The following is a 26,546-nucleotide window of genomic DNA, read 5'->3' on the forward strand; positions in this document are numbered from 1 at the left end:
CATTCAGGTTTGCCGCCCAGTACTTAATTTCAATAAATTGTAGCGTAAATGCTAGCATTTTGGCATATTCATTTCGTTTTTTAGTGTCAGTTTTTAACACGAAATATTTTAAAATTATATAGCATTATTTGTAATTAAGTATTAGTGCGTTACCATTGAAAACAAAATCATGTTAAGACTTATGTATAATTTTCACAAGCTAGTAATAATGCATAAGGGTTGGGAACATCTAAACAAATGACAGCCAAATACGATCAAGGTCCAGATCATGATTTACTATGTGACATGAAAGCCATGAGTTTTTAACTACTGTGGGAAAGAATCTTATATTTAAGCGCGGGAAGTTTCTTTGTGAAAAAAACGCGTTCGTTTCCCACAAAAGGGACATTTGTATTTTTAAGGTCAATATTTGAAAGGAAACACGTGAAGAAAACAAAACTGGTAAAAGGTTTACTTTTTTAGCATGTTTATCACATCTTAACCATCTTTGTAAGGGCATCCCCCGTTACTAATTATCTTTTTGATCCATCAATAATTTAACAAAGTCGTGCTCCAGGAGTTTTTTAGTGTACCCTTAGAAACATGTACATAATCTTCAAATGTATTATTTTAGTTATGTGTTCTTTTTTGTTTTTAACATGTTATGTGTTTTAGTATTTTAATATTTTAAACTTTTCATTAACTGCTTGAAAATAATGATAGATGTGCCCTTATATGTTACCATCGAAAAAGGATTTATAATAACTTTTATAATTATTTATTTTTTAGTAAACGCTTTGTCTAAATAGTTAGGAGAAATTCATTTCGCCCTATTTTTTAATGTAAGTCTATTAACAAACAATACCTAAAAATCAACCTCCGATTTAATATCCAGCAAAAGTTATTTATTTTGTACGCTTAAAAAAATAATTATCCAATGCAATAAACTGTTCACACAACCAAACCTCTTTCCAGGTATTTCGTAAATGTTCTATCGAGAGTTCTTAGATTGTCACGGGAGAGTGGAATATTTAATGAAAACATGGTTTACGGTAGGTGGAATAATAAATGAAAACATGATATAGTTACCATGCGGGGTTTATCAGATAGCTGATTAGAATAGTCTTTGAGGAGTGTGCGGTTTGATACAACAATTTAATTATTCATTTTTAACATCGCATCTGTTAATGAGTTTTAATCAGAATTAGTAGACCTTAAACAAACTGCGATTATATTAGTCGTATTAGAAACTTGTTTCAAAATTATCACTGTTTATGCGTATACAACATTTTCTAACACCTGAGATGAAAATTGTGTTCTATTATGCGTACGTAACACCAATAATTGATTATGGATGTGTCACATGGCAAAATGCAAATACAAGTGACATAACATAACATAAACAGAATATCAAAACTGCAAAGAAGGCTTTTAAGAGTAATATTACGTAATGATTTAAATATTAATTACTGTGATTTATCACAAAAAATCAATGGCTTTCTTTTGAAAACATATGTAAATATTTCACAAGTATAATTATTTACAAATCTCTTCATAATTTAACGCCCACATATATCGACGACCTGATAAAACTGGTGAAAGACAATGTTTACCATTTAAGATCGATATCAAATAATGATTTGACTTATAAAACACCTCACACAAACCTTTTTTAAAAGTCGTTTTGTTACTCTGGTATGGAAATAGGGAACCAAATACCTGTAAGTATTCGACAATCTCTCACTCTCAACACTTTCAAACATAGGCTTAGAAAATATTTCCTTATCGAGGTGCAAAATGAGTCTCACGCGTGGTAACATTTTCTGTCCTTCTCTTATTCAAAAGTCAACTACTCCTATTAGTGTCGTAATGATTACTGTAATCATTACTGATTTATTTTCTGCAAACAAATGTACACGTATTGCTTTTTCTAACTATTTCGCAAATGCGCAGGGAGGTGCAGGCTATTCTTCATAACAGTTGTGTGCTTTCATATCCTATTGTGAACACTGTTCATGAATGTTGTTTTCTCTAATTATAATATTTGTGTATATCAGCCACTTTCTGTCAATCGTAAACTATTTCAAGAATAATGTATTGCACGTTTTTTTAACTCTGACTTTGTACAATAATGTACGCGGCTATTCTTGTTAACTTCTTATTATTGTTCTTTGTCGTGTTAATTAAGATATGGTAATTGTATGTGTGTGTTTATATTTGTGTCTGTATGAGTGTGTGTGCGTGCCTACGTGCGAGTGTGTGCACATGGGAAAATGTAATCAATAAGAAATTAATATTCTTAAATAATTTCTGTAAATAAATAATTGTTCCTTGAGACCATTTCAATATTGGAAGAGAAATTAATAATATAAGTCGTGTAATGGACTTGCTTTTTATGACACTTCTATTACACTGGTACAGTACTCTTATTTCCGTCAAAGTCTACATGTTCGCATGATAATGCAGAAATGCATTATACATACCATAGTTGTTTGAAGGCCTCATTGAAAATAAGATTGCCATTGTTAAACTGTTTTCATGACTTTCTATCAATGTGTTGTCTTAATGAGTTACCTTCGAAAAATAAAGAGATTATAATAATAATAATATTATTATTATTATAATTATTATTATTATTATTAGTAGTAGTAGTAGTAGTAGTATTAGTAGTATTATGTACACTTGTACTTTTGTACTTGTACTTTTGTTGATGTCAAACTTCAAATTGCTTGCTTCTATATAAAACATTTAACATTAAAAGAATATCTCAAAATAAGGTGATTCGGTTTGATTCAACATTTATAATTAAAAGTTAATAATACTGAAAAGGTCATTGCCCGTCGAACTTGTTTTTCCATGTTTCTATACGACTTGTTTGTTGCCAATACCAACGCGGCGTCTGCTTTGCGCTCCGCTGCATAGAAATTAGAAACCATATTTATTTAAGTATGCTATAGTCCCAGACGGGACTACAGGCGAAGATGAGATCAATAGATGATAGTTGAGGACACGAGTATTAATCATGTTCCAGGTCTTTCTAAATAGCAATCATTGTTACTGAGAATTATTATTTTTCTCTCTGTGGACTTACAATCATTTGTACATGTTGAATCTAAAATAAGGCGATACTATGTATTTTTCGTAAATACGAACATATCGTCAGGTCTCATCGTAATGCCTATATTGTTCACTCGTCTACTGTCAGATGTTAGCCAGATTGCAACATTGACAGATACGAGTTTTCGCTATATTTGTTATCAACCTGTATGTCAGTTATGCATTTTAATAAAGACTTTCATTCTATATGTGATAAGTATAAATGTACGCTTATTTGTTTTGATTGATAACGCAGTATATAAGCATGCGACAAGGCAATTTGCCGTTAAATGTAACTTAAATTTTGTTTATCTGTTATACGAAATGTGCGATATTGCGAACGATCGATGTATTCTGTGACTGTTTATTATGCCTTGTGTTTACTGTACTTATATGAAAAGATCGAGTAAAACATGATACTAAAATGTATTTTCTAGTTGAAAGGATAAATATACTTGTAGTTGTAGTAATTATGTACTAAATTACATGTAGTTAAATAGACGCGTATGGTTGCTTTTTCTGTGTCGTCCCAGCGTAGCCAGAAGAGTCCGCACAGGCTAATCAGGAAGTACACTTTCAATCTTATGCCTCCAGTTTATAAATTTATTTTGGTATAAACTATGCAAAATATTCACTGATGTAAAACTACGTGAGGTGTTCACTGTGCAGACAATTTACTGGTTCTTTACTAAGTCAGTGTTTGAATTATTTATTTTGTTCCATTATGTTACTTTCTAACATTTTGGAAAAAGTTTTGTTCTGTGTATGCCAATTTCTTGCAAATTTAGCGCACAAAACACAAACGTAATTAAAATATAATTATTTAGTGTACAATCTTCATCCAAACAAAACAACCAACAAGAAGAAAGTACTGTTAAATGGTCAAAGCTGCACACTATACCCGATAGAAAAGTCCCGGGCTTATCAAGACCAGCTCGAATTCCTTTCCCGGGCATAAACGTAAATGATGCCCCCTAACATGGCGCTGCGACTTCTCATTTAGGAACACACTGAAGATCACGTGATTGCAGGTCAGGAGACCATATCCATTAAACCACTGTGACACTGAACTTCATTCGATCTTGAAATGTATATCGTATCAAATCCAGGAAAGACATAATACTAATATCAAATTGTGCTTGGACAAACAATCAGATGCGTTATTTTCTTACGTAATATGCTACGCAAAACGTAATTATGTAGTGTGTATAGTTTTAAGAAACGAGTGAGCATATAAAAATCATACCATAATAATTAAACAGAAAAAAGAACAAAATACCATTCTTGATTTTGCAGTATTTATGATCAGAAAGTGTAATTCACAAGTCTGCAAAACTTAGACTTCGAACGGACAAACAATACTCACAAAAATGCGGATTCTTGTATTGCTCCGATGACAAAAAGCCTTATTATGTGTAATTGACTATCTCATACAGACCAGAACCGTACAGAAGGTATTTAAAAGCGTAAGAAAAAAACACGGTTACAATTTACAATAACGTAGTACACAAATGTATGCATACATTTATCAGAGAATATTCGTAATTTTTCAATGCACATACATACATTTTTCAAGAACAACAGCTACAAATTACAAATAACACATTAGTAGCTCTGGGAAAACCAGGCTTAATGCATAGGCGCAAAGTGTCATAACTTTGCATTTTCTGTGCTTTAACCTTAAATACTCACTTTCAAGTTAATTATTTTGGGTTATACGTAAGCGTTCATATTGATGTTTTATATATATAATATACTTGAATAAAAACACTGTTTGGTGCATTTCCAATAATATGTTAACTATTAAGCTGGAAAACTAATCTTAAATTAAATACCACTAAAAACTATCACCATTTATGTAATCTTTATTTTCAAAAGTCCATTTCTGTGAGTCTATAATTTTACCTCGCTTTCTAACTACTTTTTCGTTCGTTTTCTGATTTTCTGATCGGAAAAAAGGATCGCGTTTTTTTTAACAATTTTATAACGACTTTTCTTTTGTTCGTACAAGTACTAAAACGACCGCCTAGGCCTATGATGTTTGTCCCATTATCACTTCGGATATTTCATAAAATGTACGCCTTTATAGGTTTAAGAACTTCATGATACAAATTACTTGCGAGCTCCTGATTAGGTTCTATGGATTATTATCGCGAATTTTACTCCAACGTTACGAAGAAATCATAATGCGTGTAGGCATTTTTATTTCATTACTATCGAACATTTAAAATCAACCGAAGTCATTCTTCAAGCAAAAAAAAACAACAACAACATTCAGCTATAATATTAAAACAAGTAAAGACTTGAATACAATTTCCAAATAACAAACAAATTACAACGTCAAATAGGAATCGTGTATTCTACGATTTTAAACTCCTCATCCCTTTTGGAACAAACTGAAAATTTATTTCAACTACAAAAATATGGAAATATAAAACAATAAGGAAAACCGAAATTCTAGTGAACAAAAATTTATAACAAGTGAACGGCAATGTGTAAGCACTAAAACCAATCATTAAAATGCACTCTATTAAGAGATCAAAAAAGCAATACCCGTGCTTTAAATCAATCAAACCAGTTTATACGTAACAAAAAATAGTTTCAAGTAAGGCAAAAATACTAAGTATTAAATACATAAAACCAGTAAACCAGGGAATTCGGTTAAATTATATTAAAATAACGATGCAAGCAAAAACAGTTTGAAAGTACATCAGGTAGTAAAATCATTTATATAAATGAACACTACTAATCAAGCAGAATCAGTTTGTTAAATAAATCAAAGCAGTAAAGTATATTACATAACATTTACAGAACGTCGTCATGAAAACCAGCATATTAAACACTTAAAAGCAGTGAAAAAAATCACAAAACGTCGATATAATGAGTACGTTATGATGCATCGAAGTAAACTGATGGCCTGAAATATCAATGTGTTTTTACTAAAACGAATTATCGTTTATTAAGGCAATCCCAAAATAAACTGCATATATTATGATTTTGCATATTGTTCATATACAATCTAAAATGTATTCCCGATTAAATAAACAGCTTTAAGACCGTTGTACAGCTAATATTTAACAACGGAAATACAGTTTTTCCCATCGCTAACATTTCGCAAGTTGATTCAAATCCTTCTGTTTCGCGAAATATAAAAGGACCTTTTTCCAACTTTATTATTGTATTTCATTTGTAGGTACATGGTAATGTCCACGTTACGTTTGATTGATAGTAATAAGAAAAAAATATTATAATCATACAACTAAGAGAATATCCGGTAATGCATACTGCGGGGGTTGCACAATTATCGTTATACCAAGTCCAAATGGCCAGATTAACAAAATAAATTCGTATTTTTTATTATAAAGAATAGAATAACAGACAATATTTTGTTCGCAAATCTAATAAGTACGTGTGCCTGTTTATTAAAAAACGATTTCTTCTCCATCAAGATTTCAATTGTCAGATTATTTAGGCAGTACCAGTTGCAAGAATTTTCAATATAATTCAACGATTGGAATCGCGAGTAAGGACCCCGGTTGTCTCTTGATTACCAATAGTAATAGTTAGAGATATTCCCATCCCCATCACCCGATTGATCAGTACTTGCACCATCGTCACGCCCATTGTTGTCAATTTGCTCGTACATGCCATTGCTTTCATAGTTGAATTCTTCGTTATACACTTTACTTTTTGAAGTGGCCAACGCGAAGCAAACCAAAATTGACAAAATGAACAGAATCGAGAACAGAACAAAACACACAAAGTCTAGAAAGTTAACAGCATCTGTCCAATCAACTTTTACAGAAGGGTCCTTCTTAGGCGTGTCCGATGCATTTCCTGAGTCCTCAATTGGTTCGATCATATTATCTTTAGTCTTGCGAGCACGTGACAGACATGGGAGACAACTCATTCGTTTCATAAGTTTTACAAGTTGACTTGGAACGTTTGCATCGCCAAAGCTTTCCAGTCGAGAGAAGATGAGGGCAAGCATTGTTGTCAGAGCGCTTACAGTTGTTTGCATGACGAGAAAATCTGTGATTAAGGGGGTTGATTCGGAGTTTTGTGGAAAGTTGTCAGAAACTATTGTTAAAAACACAGCAAACGATAAAAAAACAGTGACAGCGTAGCTCGCTTTCTCCCCAGAGTTAACAGGAATCATGAAAACGCAGACGTTTAAAATAGATAACATACATATCGGCAAGAGTACGGACATCATGAAATACATAGGTTTTCTTTTAAGAGTCATTTTGAAGCTTATTGCAGCGTCTTGTTTGTCTCGATAGACGTGCCAACTGGTGTTGACGATGTCCCACGCGGAGTTGGTTTCATAGTATTTCAGATTGAACCCTTGGGAATCATGATAGCCACTTTCCATATTCACCTAGAACATACATGTTTACACTCGTAAGTATGAAACCAAGACCAACATGAATGTTATCAAATTGACGTTTATAGCTAAATATAATCTGGTAAGTATTAAAGAAGGCTTTTAACATAATTTGCTAATAAATAGTTAACTGTTACTCGCTAAGAAGAGTATAATACCATAAAAGCGTAAAGTGTCGTCCCTTATTAGCCTGTGCGGACGGCATATGCCAATCCGGACTGACATATTACGCACATGAATTAAGTCCAGTTTTTCCAGAGCAAGGCTGAACTAAATTGCCGAAACAAAAAGATTTTACCTGTCGTCTTGAATAACTCCATGCCTGGAATCTTAGGTAACATGTCTGGTAGTCGAACGGGAAGTAGAAGATATCCAAAGAGCACGTGGATTTGAACACCTTTTAATAATAACATACGAAAATCGAAATTAATAGCATTCAACTTATGTTGAGAAAACGAAACGTAATGTCTAAATTAAGTGCCGTCGTCAATGTAAACTTCACATACAATGAAGAACACTTAACATGGTACCTGAAATGGATTCCAGTACATCGCGCCTGTGTGAATATTCATGACGTTCAGAGTCTTGTCACCAAGCCCTTTATAATCCAGGTATGAGTTTTGGAGCGCTATGTCCGGTTTCCAAACTTCGTTCTTAACAAATGTTAATTTGATTATTACTTATAATTATTAAAAACGGAAAAATACCTCAGTGATAAACAATAAAAAATGTTTAATCAGTGTATGTGTGTGTTTAAAATATAAGTTAATTTTCTAGAGGTCACCGACCATCACAGTAAAGATAAAGAGTCAATTGGGACTAATGGCTAATAGCTTGCGGGAACAAGTGAAGCCAATCACATGTTGAAATGTAATTGGAACACGGTTTCCAATATTTTTATTCGAGATTTAAAATAGCAAACAAGGTTAATGTCCTTGATGTTGAATTCATAAGCATCAAAACTTCAAATCGTCATTTACTGACATATAAAAACGCGAAAGCCAACGGGAATTCTAAATAAGATATAAGTGTTCCACGTGAAATATGTTTGGTTAAGATTACTCAAATATTTGCAATTTGTAGTTGTAATTGTTAGTTATTATAGTTTTAGTTTTCAATATTATGCGCATAAGCAATCGATTGTTTAACATGTGTTTAGCGATACAATGATTACCTGGGGCCAATAATAAAACTTGATTCCCCCGAATGTATTCGGGTCCCATTTTAGAAACGTGTCGTTCCAGCTCATGGACAAAACCGCTGTTGTCGTGAGAACCTCGTCCGTTTCACTAAGTTCGTTGATCGACAGAAGGTGAAGATTTGCATAAACATCTGGAATAAATATTAGCATATACATGATGTATTTTTGCAACCTTTAGAGCTATTTTATTGAGTATCCTGGTATTATTTATTTTGCAACGACTGTATACGCTGGTGACATTATGCCAAACATGTGAAAGGCAACTGAAACAATAAAACTATACTTATTAATTATTTATCTCATTTGTTATTTAAATAATTCCTTGAAACACGATATGATTGAGATGGAAATATTATTTATAAACACTTTACAACAGGGTACCTATGGCACTGGATTGATTGTCTATAGGGCGAATTCTTTTGTTGTAAGTGTCGCTCACAAACAACTGCTGGTGAAGACGTTTTGCATCGTTGCCAGACTGTGTGACCACGTGACTGGCATGGCCAATGAAAACGAACAGCACAATCAACGAGCTTGTCATGACCTTTAAAACAAATAAGCAACAGCACTCAATGTATTTTCATAGCCGTTATTCGGTCATATACGCAATGGCAAAAAGTACCCCTTTTCCAAAATCAATTCCAAAAGTTACCAATCGATGGTTTAACTTTCAGATGTTTGGAAATGGAGATGTAAAGTTTTAATTATCTTTATACTGATAAATGTATGTCAAGTAGTGTATGCTTTATGTCAGTTTTATCAATAATTATTCAAATGTTATAAATAAAACAATAAATTGTCTCAATTAAAAGCATATTGGCGCTTAAATTTGTTATTTTACAGTTAAAGGTCATTCTCCAAAAATCAGGTGAATGATTGTTCTTTGCGTACAGGTAAATCTGCCTAGTAGCAACGTGTGTGAAGTTAGCCTATTTAGCATATTTAGCCTTTTTAGCCTATTTAGCCTATTTAGTACATAGGTTGAAACCAACATCCTATTTAGCCTATTTAGCCAATTTAACAGCCTTTTCAGCCTGTTTAGCCTATTTTAGCCTATTTAGCCTATTTAGTAAATAGGTTGAAACAGACATCCTATTTTGCCTATTTAGCCAATTTGACAGCCTCTTCAGCCTTTTTAGCCTATTTAAGCCTTTTTAGCCTATTTAGTAAATAGGTTGAAACATACATCATATTTAGCCTATTTAGACCATTTAACAGCATTTTTAGCCTATTTAGCTTATTGAGTACATTACTTGAAACATACATCCTATTTAGCCTTTTTAACCAATTTAACAGCCTCTTCAGCCTTTTTAGCCTATTTAGTAAAAAGGTTGAAATGTACGTCCTATTAAGCCTATTTAGCCTATTTAAAAGCATTGTCATTCTATTAAGCATATTTAGTACATACGTTGAAACATACATCCTATTTAGCCTATTTAGCATATAAAACAGCCTATTTAGAAAGTTTAGTACATAGATTGAAACATACATAGTATTTAGCATATTTTGCCTATTTAACAGCCTTTTCAGCCTATTTAGTACATTCCTATTTAGCCTTTTAAACATCATTTTCAGCCTATTAAGCATATTTAGAACATAGGTTGAAACAAACATCCTATTTAGCTTATTTAGCCAATTTTACAGCCTCTTCAGCCTGTTTAGCCTATTTAAGACTATTAAGCCTATTTAGTAAAAAGGTTGAAACATACATCCTATTAAGCCTATTTAACAGCATTATTAGCCTATTTAGTGACTTGAAACATACATCTTATTTAGCATAATTAGCCAATTTAACAGCATCTTCAGCCCTTTTTAGCCCATTTAGTAAGAAGGTTGAAACATACATCCTATTTAGCCTATTCAAAAGCATTTTCAGCCTATTTAACCTATTTAGTACATTAGTTGAAACAAACATCCTATTTAGCCTACTTAGCATATTTAACAGCCTATTTAGAAAGTTTAGAACAAAGGTTGAAAGATACATTGTATTAAGCCTATTTAGCCTATTTAACAGTCTTTTCAGCCTATTTAGCACATGCCTATTTAGCCGATTTAACAGCCTTTTCAGCCTTTTTAGCATATTAAGAACATAGGTTGAAACAAACATCCTGTTTAGCCTATAAAGCCAATTTAACAGCCTCTTCAGCCTTTTTAGCCTATTTAAGACCATTAAGCCTATTTAGTAAAAAGGTTGAAACATACATCATATTTAGCCTATATAGCCTATTTAACAGCATTTTCAGGCTATTTAGCCTATTAAGTACATTAGTTGGAACATAAATCCTATTTAGCATATTGAGCCAATTTAACAGCCTTTTCAACCCGGATAGCAAGTTTAGTACATTCCTATTTAGCCTATTTAATAGCCTTTTCAGCCTATTTAGCAAGATTAGTAACTAGGCGGAAATATACATGCTATTGAGTCAGTAAACCTGTTAAGCATCCATTTGATCCCCTTTTGCCTATTTAATAAAAATATTAAATAGGCAGAAATATACGTGCCATTTAGCCTTTTTAGCAAGTATATCAAATGAAACCTGAAACAAACATCTCGTTGAGCATATTTAGTAGCATATTTAATCTTTTTAGCCTACTAAGCAAGTTTATTAAATAGGATGAAACATTTTCCAGTCAGTGAGTATGCACCTTAAGGGCCCCTTTCGGACAAACAAGGATTTTCCACCGAAAGTGACATAGTGCACGCTGACCAGCCGTCGACTGCCTGTCGGGCTGACCTAGTTTCGGCCGGGACTTTAAATTAGGATCGGCTCCGTGCATGTACGGTAGTCTATTTAGCCTTCATCTCGTATACGTCATTTCCCAGTAATTGGGTATGCCCCTTTAAGGGCCCCTTTCGGACGAACAAGAGTTATCCCCCGGAAGAGACCTTGTGCACGCTGACCAGCCGTCGACTGCCCATCGGGCTGAACTAGTTTCGGCCGGGACTTTTAATTAGGATCGGCCCCGTGCATGCAGCCTATTAAGCCTTCATCTCGTTTGCGTCATTTACCAGTGAGCGGGTATGCCCCTTTAAGGGCCCCTTTCGGACGAACAAGAGTTATCCCCCGGAAGAGACCTAGTGCACGCTGACCAGCCGTCGACTGCCTGTCGGGCTGACCTAGTTTCGGCCGGGACTTTAAATTAGGATCGGCCCCGTGCATGTACGGTAGTCTATTTAGCCTTCATCTCGTATACGTCGTTTCCCAGTGATTGGGTATGCCCCTTTAAGGGCCCCTTTCGGACGAACAAGAGTTATCCCCCGGAAGAGACCTTTTGCACGCTGACCAGCCGTCGACTGCCCATCGGGCTGAACTAGTTTCGGCAGGGACTTTTAATTAGGATCGGCTCCGTGCATGCAGCCTATTAAGCCTTCATCTCGTTTGCGTCATTTACCAGTGAGCGGGTATGCCCCTTTAAGGGCCCCTTTCGGACGAACAAGAGTTATCCCACGGAAGAGACCTAGTGCACGCTGACCAGCCGTCGACTGCCTGTTGGGCTGACCTAGTTTTGGCCGGGACTTTTAATTAGGATCGGAGCCAGGTGCAACATATTTAGCGTATTACGCGACATTTTTGCCTCTGAGTGGGTATGCCCCTTTAAGGGCCCCTTTCGGACGAACAAGAGTTATCCCCCGGTAGAAACCTAGTGCACGCTGACCAGCCGTCGACTGCTTGTCGGGCTGACCTAGTTTCGGCCGGGACTTTTAATTAGGATCGGAGCCAGGTGCAACCTTTTTAACGTATTACGCGACATTTTTGCCTGTGAGTGGGTATGCCTCTTTAAGGGCCCCTTTCGGACGAACAAGAGTTATCCCCCGGAAGAAACCTAGTGCACGCTGACCAGCCGTCGACTGCCCATCGGGGTGAACTAGTTTCGGCCGGGACTTTTAATTAGGATCGGCCCCGTGCATGCAGCCTATTTAGCATTCATCTCGTATGCGTCATTTCCCAGTGAGCGGGTATGCCCCTTTAAGGGCCCCTTTCGGACGAACAAGAGTTATCCCCCGGAAATGACATTGTGCACGCGGATCTCCCGTCGGCTGCCTGTCGGGCTGATCTAGTTTCGGCCCGGGGTTTAAATTAGGGTAGGCGTCACGTACAGCCTATTTAGCGTATTATGCTCTATTGTCATATAGAGTGGGTATGCACCTTTAAGGGCCCATTTCGGACAAACAAGAGTTATCCCCCGAAAGCGACATAGTGCACGCTGAACTCCCGTCGGCTGCCTCTCGAGCTGATCTAGTTTCGGCCCGGGGTTTTAATGTGGGTCGGCGTCACGTACAGCCTATTTAGCGTATAATGCTCTATTGTCATATAGAGTGGGTATGCACCTTTAAGGGCCCATTTCGGACAAACAAGAGTTATCCCCAGGAAACGACCTTGTGCACGCTGAACTCCCGTCGGCTGCCTGTCGTGCTGATCTAGTTTCGGCCCGGGGTTTTTATTTGGGTCGGCGTCACGTACAGCCTATTTAGCGTATTATGCTCTATTGTCATAGAGAGTGGGTATTCACAGTTAAGGGTCCATTTCGGACAAACAAGAGTTATCCCCCGGAAACGACCTAGTGCACGCTGAACTCCCGTCGGCTGCCTGTCGGGCTGATCTAGTTTCGGCCCGGGGTTTTAATTTGGGTCGGCGTCACGTACAGCTTATTTAGCGTATTATGCTCTTTTGTCATATAGAAAGAGTATTCACCTTTAAGGGCCCATTTCGGACAAACAAGAGTTATCCCCCGGAAGCGACCTAGTGCACGCTGAACTCCGGTCGGCTGCCTGTCGGGCTGATCTAGTTTCGGCCAGGGGTTTTAATAAGGGTCGGCGTCACGTACAGCCTATTTAACGTATTATGCTCTATTGTCATAAAGAATGGGTATGCACCTTTAAGGGCCCATTTCGGACAAACAAGAGTTATCCGCCGGAAACGACCTAGTGCATGCTGAACTCCCGTCGGCTGCTTGTCGGGCTGATCTAGTTTCGGCCCGAGGTTTTAATTTGGGTCGGCGTCACGTACAGCCTATTTTAGCGTATGAATTATGCTCTATTTAGCGAATTAGGCTCTCTTTACATGGCGAGTGGGAATGCACCTTTAAGGGCCCCTTTCGGACAATTGAAGAGTTATCCCCGGGAGCGACCTAGTGCACACTGAAATCCCGTCGTCTGCCTGTCGGGCTGATCTAGATTCGGCCCGGGTTTTTTATTAGGGTCGGCGTCACCTACAGCCTATTTAGCGAATGTATTATGCTCTATTAAATGGCGAGTGGGAATGCATCTTTAAGGGCCCTTTTCGGACAAACAAGAGTTATCCCCCGGAAGCGGCGTAGTGCAAGCTAAACTCCCGTTGGCTGCCTGTCGGGCTCATCTAGTTTCGGCCCGGGGTTTTAATTAGGGTCTGCGTAACCTACAGCCTATTTCGCGAATTAGGCTCTATGTACATGGCGAGTGGGTATGCACCTTTAAGGGCCCTTTCGGACAAACAAGAGTTATCCCCTGTAGCGGCCTAGTGCACGCTGAACTCCCGTCGGCTGAATGTCGGGCTGATTTAGTTTCGGCCCGGGGTTTTCATTAGGGTCGGCTTCACATACAGCCCATTTAGCGTATGTATTATGCTCTGTTTACATGGCGATTGTGTATGCACCTTTAAGGGCCCCTTTCGTACAAAAAAGAGTAATCCCCGGAGGCGACCTAGTGCAAGCTAAACTCCAGTTGGCTGCCTGTCGAGCTGATCTAGTTTTGGCCCGGGGTTTAAATAAGTGTCGTCGTCACCTACAGCCTTTTTAGCGCATTAGGCTCTATTGACATGGCGAGTGGGTATGCACCTTTAAGGACCCCTTTCGGACTACGAGTTTTCCCCCGAAAGTGAGCTAGTGCACGCTGAACTCCCGTTGGCTGCCTGTCGGGCTGATTTAGTTTCGGCCCTGTGTTTTAATTAGGGTCGGCGTCACCTACATCCTTTCAAGCGTATACATTAGGCTTTATTTACATGGCGAGTGTGTATGTACCTTAAAGGGTCCTTTTTGGACAAACAAGAGTTATCCCCCGGAAGCGACCTAGCGCAAGCTGAACTCCCGTTGGCTTTCTGTCGGGCTGATGTAGTTTCGGCCCGGTGTTTTAATTAGGGTCTGCGTCATCTACAGCCTATTTAGCGAATGAGGCTTTATTTACATGGCAAGTTGGTATGCACCTTTAAGGGCCCTTTTCGAACAAACAAGAGTTATCCCCCAGAAGCGACCTAGTGCAAGCTTAACTCCCGTCTTCGGAGCCTTTCAATATACGAAGATTTACAATCCTTTTAATTTCAGTTAAAAATACCCAACATTTTATAATTATGTGACATGTTTGGCTTACTTTATATGAATATTGCAGATTTTTGTATTCATTTGTATAAGTAATTTACAGGACAGAACAAAGGGTTATCATCCTTATATGTTTATGTAAAACAAGTGACCTCCAGCGTAAGGCAAGTTTTGACATCAGGGGCATAATGTTAAATAGTTCGGTAGATTTTTTTTATATTCTATAAACTAAATGTGTAAGCCATGTGCATTGCGGTTTAAGTTTATCAGTTTAAGTTAAATTAATAAGCCCTCGGGTCTAGGGGTTACTAGTTTTACTTAAACCAGTTTAATTCAGTAAGGGAGAAACCCGGTTTTAATATGTCTTCTATGGCAAAAACAAAACATTGAACATATTTCCAAACATTGTAACAAAGCACAAAAGCAAGAGTGTAAAGCGAGAGCTAAGAATAACTAAAATATATGGCGTTCTCTCCAAATTACTGTCATACACGGCATGTGCTCGAGTACTGTATTAACAGATATTGTTTTGCAATTTTGTGTTAAAGTTGTTTAAAAAGCGACGAGTGTTTCATTTCATTTAAATTTAATGATCAAATGTACCAAAGTATTTCTATTGGACCTATTATGTGCTTTTTAGCAACCACTCAATATTGACACTGAATGAAGAAGACTACAAATGGAATTGTACTCAGAATCATAACCAAATAAAGCTTTTAATCGTTCTTATTGACAAACGATCTGCATTTATCATTAATTAACGAAAAACTATTTTGAGATTCATCGCCTCTTCAAATAAAGACCAAAACGTTTGTCATTATTGCACGAAGTCTTAAGAATTACGAATAATTGAAACGGTATTGAATTATATCTTTTGCATTCATAACCCTGAACAAACGTGTCATATTTATCCGCACTATGTATGCGATCTAATCTTTCATCTCCATTGCTTTTCATTGCTTTTAATTGCTTGCAATACTCAAGATTCAATCCCTAAAGGTATTATACATACAGCACACAATCCAAACACGGTGCATGCCTCAACTAAAAAAAAATCCAAAACTTATTAACAAGATATCACGCAACAAAACATTTAAACCTTTATGTACTCCGGGTACAGAAAATATACTTACACGTACCCAGCCAATTTAGACTTTAACCGAGTTTTATTCCCGCCTAAAATCAGATGACGTAAAACGCGCTACGGAAAACAAAACAAAATTCTCTTTGAACAAATCCTGCCTCATCATGGTTGTTTAAGTAGGAGTTGCGATAATATACCGGCAATTTTACAGAATATTGACATAAATATAAACATACTTAATTTGAAAATAATTCGCCGACAACGGCCAATTTCGCGTAAAAATTTCCGGATTACTTTCAGTATACTTTTCGTACCAGAGATACATTTAAGTTTATTTAAGAGTACCCGGGGTACATTTAAGTAGTACCCGAGCCGACAATAACCAATCGAACATCAGTAAGTTACCCTTAACATAGGTAACCAAATACCACAAGTGGCACCAATTATAATGATAAAAGTCAATTAAATTTTTAAAAGTCTAACATGAATAAGGTGTTGTCATGATTAATAAGAATAATCGTGACCACATCTATCTGTTACTTATTTTCGATAGTTTTTTATCCTCTTCTTTATTTACGCTGTTTTTTTTTATTCCATTCAAATGTGTGACACGCGTTCGGCCTATTGTCAAAATGTTAATATGTTAACTAGTCCCGCACTCTGGATCAGCAGACGATTTTGCTTAAATCTCACGGTGGATTCCGGAGATAGTTGATGTGTCATGATTGCTAGTCCTTTAGATAAAATAAAATCTTGTTAGTGCATACCCATTCGAGATGTAAATATAGCATACTACGCGAAGTAGGTTAATGTGAAGAAGAGACAACTTCAAACCCCGGGCCGAAACCAGATCAACCCGACAGGCTGCCGACGGGAGTTCAGCGTGTACTATGTCGCTTCCGGGTGATAACTCTTTTAAGTCCGAAAGCGGCCCTAAACCTCGTAATGTAAATAGCGACTGTTACGCTAAATAGGCTGTATGTGACGCACACCATAATTAAAACCTCGGATCGAAACTAGGTCATCCCGACAGGCAGCCGACATAAGTTCAGCGTGCACTATGTCGCTTCCGGTGGATAACTTGTTTTTCCGAACACTGACCTTAAAGCTGTAAACCCACTCGCAATGTAAATAGCGAATAATATGCTAAATAGGCTGTAGGTGACGCCGGACCTAATTAAACCCCCGGCCGCAACTACATTGGCCCGACATGCAGCCGTCGAGAGTTCAGCGTGCAATAGGTCGTTTCCGGTGAATAACTCTTTTTTTGTCCGAAAGCGGCCCTTTAAGGTTCATATTCGCTCGCCATCTCAATAGCTCCTTATACGCTAAATAGGCTGTATGTGTCGCCGACCCTATTTAAACCCCCGGGTCAAAACTAGGTTAGCCCGACAGGCAGCCGATGCCAGTTCAGCGTGCACTATGTCGCTTTCCAGGGATAACTCTTGTTTGTCCGAAAGCGGCTCTTATACACACTCGCCATGTACATAGCGCCTAACCCGCAAAATAGGCTGTTTGTGACGCCGACCTTAATTAAAACCCGGGCCGAAAAAAGATCAGCCCGACATGCAGCCGAAGTGAGTTCAGCGTGCACTAGGTAGCTTCCGGTGGGATTACTCTTGTTTGTCCGAAAGCAGCCCTTAAAGGTGCATACCAACTCGCCATGTAAATAGCGCCTCATGCGCTAAATACGACGTTGTATACGTTGTAGGTTTTATACGACGCCAACCCTTATTAAAACCCCGGGCCGAAACTGGATCAGGCCGACAGGCAGCCGACGGGAGTTAAGCGGGCACTAGGTCGCCTCCAGGAGATTACTCTTGTTTATCCGAAAGCGGCCCGTAAAGGTGCATACCCACTCGCCATGTTATTTACGTCTTATAGGCTAAAAAGCCTGTATGTGACGCCGACCCTTATAAAACCCAGGTTAAAAACTGGATCAGCCCGACAGGCAGCCGACGTGAGTTCAGCATGCACTAGGTCACTTCCGGGGTATAACTCATGTTTGTCCGAAAAAAGGCCCTTAAAGGTTCATGACAACTCGTCATGAAAGTAGCGTATAATACGCTAAATATGCAGTTTGTGACGCCGACCCTATTAAGACCACGGGCCAAAACAAGGTCAGCTAAACAGGCAGCCGACCGAAGTTTAACTTACATTAGGTCGCTTCAGGGGAATAAGTCTTTTTTGTCCGAAAGGGGCCCTTAAAGGTGCATACCCACTCGCCATGTAAAAAGAGCATAACAATGAGCAAAAAGGCTGCTGATGAGGCCGTCCCTAATTTTAATCCCGGGCCGAAACTAGATCAGCCCGACAGGCAGCCGACGGGAGTTTAGCGAGCACTAGGTCGCTTTCGGGGAATAACTCTTGTTTGTCCGAACGGGGCTATTATAGGTGCATACCCACTCACCATGCAAATAGCGCCTAATTCACTAAAAAGGCTGACGCAAACCCTAACTGAAACCTCGGGCCGAAACTACATCAGCCCCATAGACAGCCGACGGGAGTTCAGCGTGCACAAGGTCGCTTCCGGGGGATAACTCTTGTTTGTCCAAAAGTAACCATTATAGGTATACCCACTTGCCAAGTAACTAGAGCATAATACATACGCTAAACTGGCCGCAGGTGACGCCTAATTTAAACCCCGGGCCGAAACTAGATCAGCCCGACAGGCAGCCAACGGGAAATCAGCGTGCACTAGGTCGCTTCCGGTAAATAAATCTTATTTGAACGAAAGGGGCCCTTAAAGATGCACGCTCGTCATGTAAATAGAGCATAATACATACGCTTAATAGGCTGGAGATGGCGCCGACCCTAATTAAAACCCCGGGCCGAAACTAGATCAGCCCGACAGAAAGCCGACAGGAGTTCAGCGTGCAATAGATCGCTTCAGGGGAATAACTCTTTTTTTCGGAAAGGGGCCCTTAAAAATGCATACACACTCGCCATGTAAATAGTGCATAATACGCTAAATAGGCTGTAGATGACGCCGACCGTAATTAAAACCCCGGGCCGAAGCTAGATCAGTCCGACAGGTAGCCGACGGGAGTTCAACGTGCACTATGTCGCTTCCGGGGGAAAACTCTTGTTTGTCCGAAAGGGGCCCTTAAAGGTGCATACCCACTCGCCATGTAAATAATGCATAATACGCAAAATAGGCTGTAGGTGACGCCGACCCTAATACAAAATCAAGGGCCGAAACTAGATCAGCCCGACATGCAGCCGACGGGAGTTCAGCTTGCACTAGGTCGCTTGCGGGTGATAACTCTATTTGTCCGAATGCGACCCTTAAAGGTCCATACCCACCCGCCATGTAAATAGTTCATAATGCGCTATTTTGGCTTAAGGTGACTTCGACCCTAATTAAAACACAGGGCCGAAACTAGATCAGCCCGACAGGCAGCTAACGGGAGTTCAGTGTGCACAAGGTCGCTTCCGGGGGGATAACTCCTGTTTGTCCGAAAGGGGCCTTAAAATGTGCATTCCCACTCGCCATGTAAATAGAGCATAATACGCTTAATAGGCTGTAGGTGACGCCGACCCTAATTAAAACCCCGGGCCAAAACTAGATCAGCCCGACAGGCAGCCATCGAGAGTAAAGCTTGCACAAGGTCGCTTCCGGGGGATAACAGCCGAAACTAGATCAGACCGACTTTCAGCCGTCGGGAATTCAGCGTGCACTAGGTCGGATCCAGGGTATAACTCTTGTTTGTCCGAAAGCTGCCGTTATAGGTGCATATCCACTCACAATGTAAATAGCTCATTATACACATTATAGGCTGTATGTGACGCCGACCCTAATTAAAACCTCGGGCCGCAACTAGTTTATCCCGATAGGCAGCCGACGTGAGTTCAGCGTGCACTAGTTCGCTTCCGTGGGAAAACTCTTGTTTGTCCGCAAGGGGCCCTTAAATGAGCATGTCCACTCTTAATATAAATAGCGCATAATACGCTAAATAGTCTATATGTTACACCGACCCTTATTAAAAACCCGGGCCGAAATGAGATCAGTACGAAAGGCAGCCGACGGGAGGTCAGCTTTAACAAGGTCGCTTCCGGTGTATAACTCTTGGTTGTCTTAAAGGGGCTCTTAAAGGTGCATACAAACTCGTTGTGGAAATGGCTTGTAAATAGCCTGCTTAACAGGCTGTATACTTTATCCTATTTGAATTTTGCTAAAAATGCAAAATAGGTTGAGCATTTAGTATGATGCTATTTAGCCTGAAAAGGCTTACTCTTATACATGTTTCAACCTATTTAATAAACTTTCGAAAAAGGCGTATTAAGGCGAATAGGCTTCTTATAAGGGTTAATAATTATGTTTCAACCTATTTAATTAACTCGCTAGGTAGACTGAATAGGCTGCTCAATAGGCTTAAAGTGAATAATAGGATGTTTGTCTCCACCTATTTTATAAGAGTTCTTTAAAGCTAAATAGACTGAATAGGTTTTCTAAATAGCCTAAATATGAGGTTTGTTTCAACCTATTTCATATAATTGTTAAATAGACTAAATTAGCAGGAAAGGCTGCTTAATAGGCTTAAGAGGCTAAAAAGGATGTATGTTTAAATACATGTACTTAACTTGCAATATTGGCTTTATAGGCGGAACATACTGCTAAATATGCTAATAAGAACGTATTTTTCAGCATATGTACCAAACTTGCTAAATAGGCTAAATAGGCTGAAAAGGCTGCTTAATATGCTAAATATGCTTAGTATGATGTATTTTCCAACCTATGTACCGAAATTGTTAAATAGGCTAAATAGGCTGAAAACGCCTCTAAATTGGCTATATAGAGTAAATAGGATGCATGTTTCAACCTATGTACTAGACTTGTTAAATAGGCAAATAGGCTGAAAATGGTGTTAAATAGGCTAAAAAGGCTAAATAGGATTCATGTTTCAAACTATGTACTAAACTTGTTAAATAGACTAAATAGGCTGAATAGGGTGCCAAATAAGCTAAATAGGCTTATTATGATGCATGTGTCAACTTTGTACTTAACTTGCTAAATAGGCTAAATATGCTGAAAAGGACACTAAATAGGCTAAATAGGATGCATGTTCCAACCTACCGGTATGTACTTAACTTGTTAAATAGGCTAAACAGGCTGAAAATGATGCCAAATAAGCTAAATAGGCTCAATATGGTGCATGTGTCAACCTTTTTTGCACTTAACTTGCTAAATAGGCTATATAGGCTGAAAAGGGTACTAAATAGGCTAAATAGGATGCCTGTGTCAAGCTATGTACTAGTTTTGTTAAAAAGGCTAAATAGGCAGAAAACGGTGCTAAACAGGCTAAATAGGATGCATGTTTGAAACCTATGTAATAGACTTGTAAAAGGGCTAAAAAGGAAGAAAAGGCTGCTAAATATGCTAAAAAGCCTAAATAGGATGCATATGTAAATCTATGTACTAAACTTTTAAAATAGGCTAAATAGGCTGAAAAGGGTGCTAAATACGCTAGATAGGCTAAATAGGATGCATGTGTCAACCTATGTACTAAACTTGTTCAATATGCTAAATAGGCAGAAAAGGGTGCTAAATAGGATGCATATGTCATCCTATGTACTTAACTTGTTAAATAGGCTAAATAGGTTAAAAAGGGTGTTAAATAGGCTATGTAGGCTAAATAGGATGCATGGTTGAACCCATGTCCTAAACTTGCTAAATAGGCTAAATAGGCTGGAGAGGGTGTTAAATAGGACAAATAGGCTAAATATGATGCATGTGTCAACCTATTTACTTAACTTGTTAAATAGGCTATATATGCTGAAAAGGTGCTTTATAAACTAAATATGCTAAAAAGAATGTATGTTTTAAACCTATCTACTTAACTTGCTAAATAGGCTTAATTGGCTAAATAGGGTACTAAATAGGCTAAATATGTTAAATAGGATGCATGTGTCAACCTATGTACTTAACTTGTTAAATAGGCTAAAAAGCTGGAAAGGGTTCTAATTGGGCTAAATAGGATGCATGTGTCAACCATGTACATGTACTAAACTTGTTAACTAGGCTAAATAGGCTGAAAAGGGTCCTAATTAAGCTAAATAGGATGCATGTATCAACCCATGTACTAAACTTGCTAAATATGCTGAAGAGGGTGCTAAATAGGCTAAATAGGATTCATGTGTCAACCTATGTACTTAACTTGTTAAATAGGCTTAATAGGCTGAACAGGGTGCTAAATAGGCTAAATAGGCTTAATATGATGTATGCTATAACATATGTACTAACCACGCTAAATAGGCTAAATAGGGTGCATGTGTCAACGTATGTACTTAACTTGTTAATTAGTCCAAATAGGCTGAAAAGAGTGTTAAATAGGCTAAAAAGGCTAAATAGGATGAAAGTTTTAACCTATGAACTAAACTTGATAAATAGGCTAAATAGGCTTACTTTACACATGTTTCAGCCTGATAGGCAGTCGACGGCTGGTCAGCGTGCACTAGGTCTCTTCCGGGGGATAACTCTTGTTCGTCCGAAAGGGACCCTTAAAGGTGCATGCCCATGCAAAGGCAAAATATCGCGTAATACGCTAAATAGGCTGCACCTGACTCCGATCCTAATTAAAAGTCCCGGTCAAAACTAGTTCAGCCCGATAGGCAGTCGACGGCTGGTCAGCGTGCACTAGGTCACTTCCGGGGATAACTCTTGTTCGTCCGAAAGGTGCCCTTAAAGGGGCATTCCCACTCACAGGCAAAATTTCGCGTAATACGCTAAATAGGCTGCACCTGACTCCGATCCTAATTAAAAGTCCCGGCCGAAACTAGTTCAGCCCGATAGGCAGTCGACGGCATGTCAGCGTGCACTATGTCGCTTCCGGGGGATAACTCTTGTTCGTCCGAAAGGGGCCCTTAAAGGGGCATGCCCACTCACAGGCAAAATGTCGCGTAATATGCTAAATAGGCTGCACCTGACTCCGATCCTAATTAAAGTCTCGGCCGAAACTAGTTCAGCAAGATAGGCAGTCGACGGCTGGTCAGCGTGCACTAGGTCGCTTCCGGGGGATAACTCTTGTTCGTCCGAAAGGTGCCCTTAAAGGGGCATGCCCACTCACAGGCAAAATGTCGCGTAATACGCTAAATAGGCTGCACCTGACTCCGATCCTAATCAAAATTGTCCAGGCCGAAACTAGTTCAGCCCGATATGCAGTCGACGGCTGGTCAACGTGCACTAGGTCGCTTCCGGGGGATAACTCTTGTTCGTCCGAAAGGGACCCTTAAAGGGGCATGCCCACTCACAGGCAAAATGTCGCGTAATACGCTAAATAGGCTGCACCTGACTCCGATCCTAATTAAAAGTCCCGGCCGAAACTAGTTCAGCCCGATAGGCAGTCGACGGCTGGTCAGCGTGCACTAGGTCGCTTCCGGGGGATAACTCTTGTTCGTCCGAAAGGGGCCCTTAAAGGGGCATGCCCACTCACAGGCTAAATGTCGTGTAATATGCTAAATAGGCTGCACCTGACTCCGATCCTAATTAAAGTCCCGGCCGAAACTAGTTCAGCAAGATAGGCATGTCGACGGCTCGTCAGCGTGCAATAGGTCGCTTCCGGGGGATAACTCTTGTTCGTCCGAAAGGGACCCTTAAAGGGGCATGTCCACTCACAAGCAAAATGTCGCGTAATACGCTAAATATGCTGCACCTGACTCCGATCCTAATTAAAAGTCCAGGCCGAAAATAGTTCAGCCCGATAGGCAGTCGACGGCTGGTCAGGGTGCACTAGGTCGCTTCCGGGGGATAACTCTTGTTCGTCCGAAAGGTGCCCTTAAAGGGGCATGCCCACTCACAGGCAAAATGTCGCGTAATACGCTAAATAGGCTGCACCTGACTCCGATCCTAATTAAAAGTCCCGGTCGAATCTATTTCAGCCCGATATGCAGTCGACGGCTGGTCAGCGTGCACTAGGTCGCTTCCGGGGGATTACTCTTGTTCGTCCGAAAGGGGCCCTTAAAGGGGCATGCCCGTTCAATGCGAAATGACGCATACGAGAAATAGCTAAATAGGCTGCATGCACGGGGCCGACCCTAATTAAAAGTCCCGGCCGAAACTAGTTCAGCCCGATAGGCCGTCGACGGCTGGTCAGCGTGCACTACGTCGCTTCCAGGGGATAAATAGGCTAAATAGGATGTGAATGTCTACGTATGTACTAAACTTGCTAAATAGGCTAAATAGGCTGTTAAATAGGCTAAATAGGCTAAATAGGATGTATGTTTTTACCTATGTACTAAAATTTCTTAATAGGCTAAAACGGCTGAAGAGGCTGTTAAATAGGCTAAATAGGCTAAATAGGATGTAATATTTCAACCTATGTACTAAATAGGCTAAATAGGCTAAATGGGCTAAATAGGCTAACTTCACACACGTCTAGTAGCATTCATTTTTGCCGCTCAGTACTTAATTTCAATATATTGTAGCGTACATACTAGAATTTTAATAATACTACACTATTCATATTTCGTTTTTGAGTGGCATCGTTCAGATTTGTTCTAAACACGAAATATTTTATAATTATATAAAATTATTTGTAATTAAGTATCAGTGCGTTACCATTGAAAATAAATTCATGTTAAGACTGATGTTTAATTTTCACAAGCTGGTGGTTGTAATGGATATGGGTTGGGAACGTCTAAACCAATGACAGCCAAATACGATGAAGGTCCAGACCATGACTTACTAATTTACCATGAAAGCCATGAGTTTTTAACTACTGTGGGAAGGAATCTTACATTTAAGCGCGGGAAGTTTCTTTGTGAAAAAACGCGATCGTTTCCCACAAAAGGGACATTTGTATTTTAAAGGTTAATATGTATTTGAAGGGAAACACGGGATAATAACAAAACTGGTAAAAGGTTTACTTAGTTCGCATGTTTATCATATCTTTACCATCTTTTTAAGGGCATCCCCGTCACTAATTATCTTTTTGATCCACCAATAATTTTACAAAGTCGTGCTCCTGGAGTTTTTGAGAGTACCCTTAAAAACATGTACTTCAAATTTATAATTTTGATTACTGGGTTTGTGTTTATTCATAGTTTTTACAATTATGTCTGAAGTGTTTAAATATGTTAAACTTTTTATTAACTGGTTGAAAATAATGATAGGTGTACCGTGTATGTTACCTCCTAAAAAGGGTTTATAATAATTATAATAATTATTGATATTGTTAGTAAACGCTTTGTCTAAAGAGTTAGGAGAAATTCATTTCGACCTATTTTTTAAATATAAGTCTATTAACAAACAATACCTGAAAATCAACCTCCGAATTTAAGTCCAGCAAATGTTATTTCTTTTGAACGATTAAAAAATAATTATCCAATGCAATAAACTGTCCGATATTTTTCACACAACCAAACCTCTATCCATGCATTTCACTAATGCTTTATCGAGAGTTCTTAGATTGTCCCGGTAGAGTGGAATATTTAATGAATATATGATATAGTTACCATGTAGGGTATCAAATAGCTAATTAAAATAGTTTTGAGGAGTGTACGGGTTGATACGCTTAAAACAACAACTAAATTATTCATGTTTAAAATCGCATACCCGATACTTATGATTGGCGGTTAATGAGATTTTAATCATAAGTAGTAGATCTTAAATAGACTGCGATTATATCAGTCACAATAGATTTACATTTGTACTTTCGTCTATATATAAAACATTTGACGTTTCAACAAATTCTCTCGAAACACAGGAGATTCGGTTTAATTCAAAACATGAATAATTAAGTATACATAACACTTAAAATGTCATTTGCCGATCAACTTGTGTTTTCTGTTTCAACACGTATTGTTTGTTGCCCATCCAAACGCGGAGTGAGCTGTTGCGCTTCGCTGCTTAGAAATTATAAAACATTATTTATGTATACATGCTAAAGTCTCAGACGGAATCACCGGCGAATGGGAGATCATAAGATGATAGTTGTATTATATTATATTACTAATTTTGAAGTTCTTGCTGTTTGGTTTAAACATATTTATTTCGGAATGCATATACATGAATAATATACACAGTGGATTATGTGGATTGACCTGGAAGCTAAACTAAGCTTATTGTAAGTCGTTCCACGAGCATGAAGCAAAACGATGCATTAGGCGAGATACATTTCAATTGATAAAGATGTTAATGTCGAGTGGTTGAGGTGGAAAGTACTTGCGGGAAGAGATAGGGAAGGAAGAAATAGATAGAGATATGGGAACGGACTAAGAGTAGAAGAACAAGGTTGGAGCAGGAGTAAGAAGGGAGTTGGGGAGCTTATGAAGATTATGAGAGACTTGGTACCAAAGGCGTCGGCGTCTTATCGAAGCGTTTAGATTTGTTTATATAGGTATGTATTGCTGCAAAAATATTGCAGTTGGCCTCCAAAGAAAGAAGAGGATTTCCAAAAAGCAATACCTTGGTTGAGGGTATGCAGAAGTGTGATACAGAATTCAAGAGGCGCACTCGAATGGTCGAGTACAATGGACAATGCAAAAAATAATGGCTAGCTGTTTCTTTC

At 38.6% G+C, this 26,546-nt stretch overlaps 1 protein-coding gene across 1 annotated transcript in view; it reads right to left on the bottom strand.

The window, feature by feature from the left end:
- Nucleotides 1–25,447, bottom strand: part of LOC127840353 (acetylcholine receptor subunit alpha-L1-like) — a 31,432-nt gene extending 5,985 nt beyond the window's left edge. Inside the window, exons 1-5 of the mRNA XM_052368762.1 lie at nucleotides 25,293–25,447; nucleotides 9,045–9,207; nucleotides 8,637–8,794; nucleotides 7,993–8,115; nucleotides 7,761–7,859 (exon numbers count right to left, since the gene is read on the bottom strand). Of these exons, the coding sequence (XP_052224722.1) occupies nucleotides 7,761–7,859; nucleotides 7,993–8,115; nucleotides 8,637–8,794; nucleotides 9,045–9,204 (540 nt within the window). The 5' untranslated portion in view covers nucleotides 9,205–9,207; nucleotides 25,293–25,447. The remainder of the gene's footprint in view (nucleotides 1–7,760; nucleotides 7,860–7,992; nucleotides 8,116–8,636; nucleotides 8,795–9,044; nucleotides 9,208–25,292) is intronic.
- Between the last annotated feature and the right edge of the window lie 1,099 nt (nucleotides 25,448–26,546).

This window comes from Dreissena polymorpha, chromosome 8 (assembly GCF_020536995.1).
Source record: "Dreissena polymorpha isolate Duluth1 chromosome 8, UMN_Dpol_1.0, whole genome shotgun sequence".
NCBI lineage: Eukaryota > Metazoa > Mollusca > Bivalvia > Myida > Dreissenidae > Dreissena > Dreissena polymorpha.